This window comes from Argentina silus (assembly GCF_951799395.1).
Source record: "Argentina silus genome assembly, chromosome: 8".
NCBI classification, from domain to species: Eukaryota; Metazoa; Chordata; class Actinopteri; order Argentiniformes; family Argentinidae; genus Argentina; species Argentina silus.
This window is the reverse complement of record NC_139662.1, coordinates 8,646,120-8,655,511: the sequence shown is the minus strand read 5'-3', so window position 1 is coordinate 8,655,511 and position 9,392 is coordinate 8,646,120. Positions and strand designations below refer to the sequence as shown.

Here is a 9,392-nt window from a genome sequence, read left to right as displayed (position 1 = left end):
GTGTGTGTGTGTCCGTGTATGTGTGTGTGTGTCTGTGTATGTGTGTGTGTGTGTGTGTGTATATTGTGTCTATACTGTGAGAGACAGGCCCCATGTGGGATGTTGTCTGTGAGAGTCACTCAGGCATAAAGTTAGTTGGCTCTTGTCTCCCCTGGTAACTGCAGCACAGGTGAGCCCGCAGCAGGTGAGCCTGTCATAGTCAGCAGCAGGGTCTTCACATTCATCAGGGGAAAAGGAACGGAGAGAAGAAGGCCTCTTTTTGTCACACAGAGCTACTGTGCCTCCCGGAAAGCTTGCTTCATCTCCTTGTTTTAAAGTTAAGTTGTTGTGTATAGGTAAGTTAAGTACAGTATTTGGGAAATATGACAACATTTTATGCCCCATGTAATAAAATCAACTTTGGTCTTTTTTCCATTGAAGTTGTGTTTATTTTTCCAAAATAGCGGCTATACTATTCAATATCTTACCATTTAGTATTACAGTATCTAGTATCTGAATAAAAAAACAGGATTGGAAGAACTATCTGGACTTTCCCTGAGATGTAAACTACCTCTGATATCTGTAATGAGACTTCAACCATCTCCCGTTGACTGCAGTCTGCTTCAAGTCCGTGCCCTCTTGGCCTCTTGGTGTGTTGCACACAGAGCTCTTCTAGCTCTGCACTATAATTTGTTTAGATGTTGATTTATGAAGTAATTGCCTCTAATTGCTGCTTAGTACCACTATTAATCCGAGCTGCCTGGTTCCTGAAGCACATTAGGCTAGATTTGTATAATGAAGTAATTAGTTCAATTATGGAAGAAGTAGAAAGTCGAGATGAGAGGGGAAAGAAAGCGTTGAGGAACGAGAGAGAGCCCTCCAGTGCTGCATGGATTGTACTGTTCTGTTGGGCTTTTGTCTCGGCAGAGTATGTAAGAGTGTTTGTTGTAGGCAAAATGTTACATTGCAGTTTAAAATGAATCAGAGTGGGTGTGTTTCAACATACAATATGTGAAGATATTGGAGATTGGAGATGCAGAAAAACAAGTCATGTAATGTATTGATGTTTTCTGTATCATTGACATTCCATTCAAACTCCCCATAGCCTGTGTTGATTACCAACTGTATACACCCAAACGTCAGCTAAACGTCTTGTTAAAGAGATGTTACAGGTTATTTGTCTCTAATTCTTTACATCCAATTTTGGCTTAAGTGTTGACTGTATGGTTCATGATACTGTATAATGTAAATCCTTAATCCACAGTGAATCTTCAGTCCACAGTCCACTATACATGTCTAGATCCCAGCTACTTTACACCTGCATGCATGTTACGGGTTCCGTGTCTGGGTTCTGTGAGGAGATCGAACGTCTACCTTTGAGGTGTTGGTTTCGGAGAACGTAACGGCAACAACGACACAATTTTCCATTTTGGACTCATTCATTCATTGTCTGTTAGCATTGTCATTGTTATTAGTCTGTTGGATTGCCTGTGGTGGTATGGGCAGGCTCCAGGGAGCAGGCGCCAGGCTAGATAATTAGTTGTTCTTGAACGCCAAACGGGCACATTGCCTCCACGAGGAGGGGAAATGGAAAGTGGCATCGCCGTCACACTAACACCGGAACCTTTGCGTGTGATGGAGGGCTGGCTTCCAACGCATCTGTCAGTCACACCACCAGCCAATCGTGACGCTCATCACTGTAGCACCACACAGCATGTGGAACTCATGCTTATTTGTTTATCGAAAAGGATGGTATAGCCTACACTGCTGTTGAGTTAGAGTTGCTTTAATAGATATGATGCCCAAAATCATGAACTTAAACAGTGGGCAACCTCAGTGAATATGCAACATACAGTAAAGAAGAGAAATTAAGGCCTGAGAGCGCAGCACAGAGAGGCGCACAATGCTGTATACTGTGATAGCTTTACGCATCTCCAGCAGACTGAGTATGTGTTCATTTGATGTATTTGCTATTCAGTTGCCTCATTGTGCTCTTGTTGATCATTGTCTATAGCTGGAGAACCACAGGGGCACCAGGGTTGGAACCCCTGACCTTCCCATGTGACCTTTTAGGTTTAAGAGCCACCATCTCTACTGAGGCCATGTCTCCGGCCACGTGATTGTCGTTGGATCGTCGAAGGCGCCCGTGTGACGATGACTTTCGGGTCTTGGGGGTGAGGCGGAGCAGCTTCTGATGGTCGTGGCGGGAGATGTGCAGGAGGAAGAGGAGCAAGGGCAAGCCCAACAGGAAGGCTCCCCCGAAGCCTAGCAGGACACCGTAGACCAGAGGCCACGCCCCCTCCGCTAGGCGGCGTCGGTACGGAGCGACAGGAGCCCTCTCCACTATCAGCTCCAGGTCACTCCAGGTGAAATCCCTCGCTGCCCACCAGTCAACAACAACAACAACAACAACAACAACAACAACAACAGCACAGACAGAAGGAGACTAGAGTCGCACTAAAGTCAGAGGAGAATTAGACACCTGCGTTCTTTTATTTCAAGTTTTAACTTGGGTCTACGTGCCCCTGAGAAAACAAATTGACAGGTGATAATTAGATTTTGGAATTTAGCAGGTGTCCTGGGGAGAGAAGAATCCTCCTTGTACAGGGTTGATGTTGATTATTAATGAATTGGATGGCTGCCCACTGCAATCTAATCTCACCCTCATCTAGACACTGTGACTATTCAGCCTATCAGAAAGTGTGACAGACAAGATTCGAACCTAGGTCTCCCACGTTTTCATATTAGAATCCCCTTCACAATTTGTCATAAATCCTAAGCACACCATCAGATGGCATGGCTATTAATGGGACAGCAATGGAACTCATTACTACTAAAAGAAAACAATAAATAAAGCAGTCTAGTCGTTGTTGATACCAATCGATTTGCCAGTTAATATAAAACGAATGCCTCTTTGTTGATAGCTGGAGAACCACAGGGGCACCAGGGTTGGAACCCCTGACCTTCCCATGTGACCTTTTAGGTGTAAGAGCCACTATCTCTACTGAGGCCGTGTCTCTGGCTATGCAATTGTGGTTGGAGCAATACAACTCATTACTACTAGAAGAAAACGAAAACAAAAATAAATAAACTTGGCAGTCTCGTCATTGTTGATACCAATCGATTTGCCAATTAATATTAATCTAATTTGGCGAAAGGTATCATCTACAGGTGTAAACATTAGCTAGCTAGCCAGCTACAGTATGGCTCTAGTCTCACCTAAATGACCTGCCTACACTCACATCCCTGGATTATACACCACAGTGGATTATTGGCTCTAATATGAACAATTACTGGACAGAAATCGATCACCAAAGGTACAGTAATCTTAAGTAAGTAATGGTTTTCACCTGCATTTTGCTTTCGTTTGATAGTCACTTTTGCATGGTTATTTCTGCAGTCGGTTAGCTAGCGCCGGTAGCTAGTTGCCTTTGAGTAGTGACACATTTTAGCTATTTCTGAGGCATAGAACAAGAATTTAAATTGCAAGGTTGACTATTCCTCTTGCTTATCTGTTACTCACTTTCGTTTTGAACACTTTAAAATGTCTCAACAACGGTTAGAGGTGATAGCCCCGGCGACGACCCAAATAAACACTTAAATGAATCTGAGCAAATTTCAACTTTGGTGCAGTATCGTCATTACAGGAAAAAGCTAATTTTTCCAATGATAACCTATGTTTTTTCCACTCAAATGTTAAAATAGAGAGTCATATGTTTTTGATGAAGTGATTTTACCTTCCATGGTTTAAGTATTATATGCTTAAATAGCTTTATTGTATAAATGAAAGTGATGGCCGACCTCTAGTAATATAGAACGGCCGCTGTGGGGTCTAGGGTTAAGGTAAAAAGGTGGTACACTTGAATTTACATGTCTCATGCAATTATCAATGGTCTTTGGCAGGTCTACCCTTCACAAGAGTGGGATTCCAAATCACCTTCACTACAGAGGAGCCCACGGGACACAGAATATCTAGGGGTTGTAGACCTCACCTTGCCTTGCCTGAGGCTGTTGATCTAGATGGTGGTGGTCCTCTGTCTCAGGCTTGACCTGGGGGGATTGTATGGTGTTGATGTGTTGATTGTAGCCCTCCACATAGCGCTGCATGCTCAGGGTTTTGTCCTGATTGATGTTCTTTCCCACCTCTGAAAGTACAAAGAATCAGTGTTGTGAATGGCTGTGTAATACTTTACAGTATTGTATTATAGAGTATGAGTGTAAAGTCGAATTGCACACCATGTCCTGAGAGATCCAACATGTCTTTTGTCAAAACTAGTTGCACTGTATAATTAGTTCAACAATACAGAATTCTTTTCTTGACTTTCCAAAACTAAGTGAACCAGCCAATCATTGCTATGTAAAAGTGGATTTATTACTCATTGCAATCAAGTCCCTGGTAATTGGTGCATTGTGCATCCACACATTAATTTTCATCCAAGGATAAATTGCTTTCATACACGGTATTGACTGAGGGATGTTATTGGGTTGTTGCCTTTGTCATTTATTTCTATCTCTGTCTATGTATCTCTCTCTAACACACACACACACACACACACACACACACACACACACACACACACTCCAACTCTGATGATGAAAGGAGCAGATGGTTTGTTCTGAGTCTTCTGTCAGATCATTTACACCTCCTCATATCCAACACCACTCGACTGTGCAGAGATGCTGGACCCCACCACATGCCAGAAACTGGCATTGCGCAAAATATGCTGTTTCTGAATTTCCAATTAAGATGAATCTTGCAGTAATGAGGCAATTATGTAGACATTGTCATTAGAGTCTTGCCCAGGCCCTTACTGGACTGAGATAAAGTCAGAACCATCTTAGATAAATATGCCCAAATTAGGATTTGTTTAAGTTTTCCTGTTTTCTCTTATCCTATTCAAAAACCCTTCTGATTCGTCTAGTGATGACATTTACAGTCACCCAAACCCTGCTCACACATCCTCTCATAAGTATCCCTGTTATGTTCTACTAGTATATTCATCAGGGGAGGCTGGTGGAGGTAGACATTGGAGGACGGGGCTCATTGTAATGCATGGAATGATATCAAACACGTGTGTTTGATATCATTCCTCATTCCATTCCATGTGTTACAATGAGCCCGTCCTCTGATTTCTACCTCCCCCAGCCTCCCCCGAATATAGTCATGGGATTCAATCCATATATTATGATGAAGCCTATCATAGCATTCAGTATTTGTGTTTTTTAATTGCTACCGTGTGTGTGTGTGTGTGCGTGTGTGTGTTTCTTACCCACAGCGATATCGGTCCTGCCGATGTGCTGCAAGGCGCGAGACAGCCTGTCGTAGTAGGTCTGCTCGCCGTGCTTCAGCAGCCAGTCTGTCAGAGCCGCCCGACACTGCAGCATCTCGCTGTCTGGTAAACATACAGCATATTGGCATCAGACAGACAGCCGCCCCAGCCTCCCTGCTGCCTAACGAGGGACAGGCAGAGTTGGACATGGGGGAGCAGACAGCTCACTCTCCCCTCCATCCCAGACAATGACATTTGTATTATTATACATTCACATTGAGCGCTTTGCTTTATACTACAGCGTACCCAATACCATATTTGGTTCAGATGAGAGCAAAGCCAAATACGATTTGTGTATTTCTTTAAACAGCTGGCTTAGGACTTGAACGTTTTGTGTGGGTCGTCGACCTGCCCATGACTCAGCAATGTCTCACAAATCACGAAGAGACATGATGGAGAGGTCACATGGTCAGGAAACGCTTCTATTCCTAGGTCTTAGTAATGAGAGTATTACCGGTGTCTCGTTTGACTCGAGGCTTCAGGTCGAGCTGGTTGTTCTCCAGCGAGAGGCGCTCCAGCTGCTGGAAGATGTTCTCCTCAGGATGGGACAGGGCTAAAAGGAGTTCCTCACACTCCAGCAATGTCAGCAGCTCCACCATCCGGCCCAGCTGGTGAACCCCTATGTCCTTCGCCACTGTGGGGCCACAGCAGGGCTCAAAGCATTAGCATCAATGCTACGCTTTGACTGTTAACAGCGTGACAGAGCCCATGCCATTACTGGCACAATTTGGAGTAAATGTAGCAAAGTGTGAATGCTCAACATCCCAGGTATGATTCATTAGCATGTGCTGTGTGAAGCTATCATATTCCCCATCACAGGTGTGACAATTAGAGCAAATAAGCAATCATCTCACAACAGGAAAGCTGCAAACTCTAACTCAGTGTAGCTATAGCTGAGTTTTATACAACAGATTTCTTTTCAGCACAGTAGCAGTTGTTTGGAACATTTACGGTTCTCGATCTCACCTGTGTCTTCCTCCCCGAGGCTGGGGCTCAGGAGGAGCAGGAAGAGAAGTGAGAGAACTCCCCTGACACTCATGACAACTGGGAGCTGTGTCCACTCGCAATGAACGAGATCCCTGACTGGAGGCTTCACTTTTAAACCTCGCCAGAACTCCGGAACTCGTAGAGAGTCATAGACGAATGGAACTGTGTGAGTCAATACATTCAGTGTTCTTTGTTGGGTGATTCTGGTCAGCCGTAGGTGTGAGCGAAATGCTGTGATGTGATGCAACCATTTCTTTACTCATCCATACTGTACCCTATTTCCTTCCTATTCTGTCATTGAATGCCTATTGGTCACAAGCACCATTGACTTTTCTCAACCGCATTTCAAACAGTATCTGTTAGGGCATGACACATTTCCAAACTGCTTTTCCCATGTACCACGCCTTCGCCACTCTCTTCCTGGCAATCTAAGAGCTGTTCAGACTGTTGTGGCTTTTTTTTGTTGTTGATTTTTTTAATAAATATGATTGCTATTTCTTTTGAGATTATTATTGTATAATGAAAAGAACTTTATTCATGTAATTCACTTATTATTGTTATTATTATTAAAATTATCTCTCTACTAGACAATGGGAGACAGAGTTGGCTATTTTCCTAATCATATCCATGCTTTAGCCATGCCTGTTTGACATGCTAGCATTGTTGCCTTTGTGTTCAATAACAGTGCACACGAAAGCCTGTCATTGTTTAGTTACTCAAACGCTGTTTGAGGTCCGTAGAAAAATGATTTAATGGTAATGAGTGCAAGAGGGTGCATTTATGTTTATATGAGAAGACCCACAGGCATAACCCTGGGCCAAAAATCTGTTGCTTTTGTTCTTTTGATTCATTGTTTTTCACTTTTAAAAAGCTTTCCCAAAGAGGAATCGATTGAAGGGAGTCTAAACAAACTGAAGCCCAGAGGCGAAGGGCACATTTAACCCCCCCCCCCCCCCCCCCCCCCCCCCCAGATGTAATTCTCTGCTTCATCCCAAACACAATTGAACTTAAAAGCTTTATTCGAGACCAGGGCTGGTGGACAACTTGCAGCTAATAACTTCGAGGTTCTGTGTTAGACAGCGTTGCTCTTTGCTACATACGAAACTTATTCCACTCTCGTTCACTACAGTAGGTCTACACGACGGACACATTGTGAATAGTTTGAAAATAGAGTAATCAGAAAAGAAAATAGCAACAGGGAGGGCTGCTGCTGCACTCACAGCAGGGGAAGGAACACATTGTGAAATGGTCGTGCTACGCGTTCACTCACAATGTATTACTGGAAAGAGACGTGCAGGCCTGCACAATAGAAGCATCTCAAGCAGAGCTACACTACATGTGTACTCATTGTTATGTGGGGGCACTGCTTTTAATAGATAATACAACTTGGCAGTCTCTCTGAAGCCTCTCCGCTCAACTTCATGTGGTGAACTTTGGGCTTGTTTGTGTGGGCTAGTCTTGGATTCTCCATGACAGCTAATGAAAATACCATGCTGTGAAGTCGAGCGCTGGAGTACCACATTAACTGGTGTGAGTTGCGTTGAGTGGTTGATTGTTAATGTGGTAATGTTGTATTGAAGCAGCTTTGCACAAAGGGTTAGGGGGGGGGGGGTCAGGGGCAGATACATTGCCTTCGGAAAATATTCAGACCCCTTCCTTCACTTTATAGTGTGTTATAGACTCAATTTAAATTGGATTAAATTAAAAGAATTTGTCATCAATCCACACACAATACCCCAGATACAAATGAGAGACCCTACAAAGATATTAATTCCAAAATTACATGAACTATTATTCTTGCATTAAGATGGACTCAATTCAACTTATTGAGTGATTTGTCATTTTGCATTTTAGCTCATTTTAAGAGTATCATAGCAAAGGGTCTGAATACTTATGTACATGACGTATTACTGTATTTAAATTTTTATAAATTTACTGACATTTCTAAAAACCTGTTTTTGCTTTGTCATTCTGGGGTATTGTGTGTGGATTGATGGCAAATTCTTTTAATTTAATCCAATTTAAATTGAGTCTATAACACAACAAAATATGGGAAAAGTGAAGGGGTCTGAATACTTTCCGAAGGCACTGTACATTGAAGTCATTCAGTGTAATAGCTATCATCAGTGCAACATTGATCTGAACAGGCACTGCAAGCATAGAGAAGGAATATACAGTAGGCAAACCTTTAATCAGATCACTTTTACAAAACACACATTCCCATTTGCATATTAGATTTTATGAATTGACATGGTATGGTATCATGGTATATCCTCTAATTTGTAACCCCAGAAAGACATACATCAACATATTGTACGTCCACATACAGATTACTGTCTCCTCATTGATGCAGTTCAGTGTCAGTCATGGGATGTACTTGGACATTGCTGCAGTAACATCTGGCAAGGCCTTTAGTTATGGTTCTGAGGTTGAAGCTCCATGTCTCTTACCCTTCACCCCACTGAAATCTGGTTGGATAAAGACACAGACTCCGGTGGAATGAAGGATAGAATGCATGGAAAGTTCTTGCAGGTATAGGAGGACTTCCGCAGATACAGTAAAACTCTGAAACAAAATAATCAAAGTTACGTCACTTAAAGTTATGATTATGATGCCTGTTCAGCAGCTTGATTATTTAATTCCTACATGAGGTACTCCCTATAGATTGCCCTTCCCCTTTTCCTACAGTGGAGCAAAAAAATGGATGATTTCCAGCAGCACCAACACACCTTTTTTACACTGCATTTATGGAGCAGACTTGACAGTTTGGAACGCTTCACTTCTACCAGTTTGAACCTGAGACGGCAGAGTGAACCTGGCACCTGGGAGCTGGTGTTGATCCCTCTCAGCCCTGTATGTGTGATTTATGAGTGCTGTAATGTAAAGCCAGCCAGTGTGGGGAGGAAAAGGGAGTGGAGCAGGGAGGGAGTGTAACCTGGCCTCTACATGAGCCTGTATCTGAGCCAGAGCCTGATGCTGGAGCTGGAGCTTGAACGAGACCAGACCTGCCCTCCTTGCTCCAAGGCTCCAAGGCCCCAGGGCTGCTGAGCCTGGGCGCTGGCACACAATCACAGGCCTGAGCTTTGGTGCTGCCCT

At 43.3% G+C, this 9,392-nt stretch overlaps 1 protein-coding gene across 1 annotated transcript; it reads right to left on the bottom strand.

Annotated features, from left to right (window-relative positions):
* Nucleotides 1–660: 660 nt before the first annotated feature.
* On the bottom strand, nt 661–6,705 carry tmdd1 (transmembrane and death domain 1). The gene is made up of 5 exons (XM_083675613.1): nt 6,276–6,705; nt 5,764–5,943; nt 5,250–5,372; nt 3,972–4,124; nt 661–2,358 (listed from the first exon to the last, which is right to left on the bottom strand). Exons 1-5 carry the CDS (start codon nt 6,346–6,348, stop codon nt 1,988–1,990), a joined length of 900 nt encoding a protein of 299 aa, XP_083531739.1. The 5' UTR covers nt 6,349–6,705; the 3' UTR covers nt 661–1,987.
* Between the last annotated feature and the right edge of the window lie 2,687 nt (nt 6,706–9,392).

Excerpts from the sequence above, each read along its gene's own strand:
- tmdd1 (XM_083675613.1), bottom strand. The coding sequence starts at position 6,348 with ATGAGTGTCAGGGGAGTTCTCTCACTTCTCTTCCTGCTCCTCCTGAGC. Across the intron at positions 5,944-6,275 it reads CCTCGGGGAGGAAGACACAG|TGGCGAAGGACATAGGGGTT; the intron begins GTGAGATCGAGA and ends GTGGCCCCACAG. Across the intron at positions 5,373-5,763 it reads TCGAGTCAAACGAGACACCG|ACAGCGAGATGCTGCAGTGT; the intron begins GTAATACTCTCA and ends TATGTTTACCAG.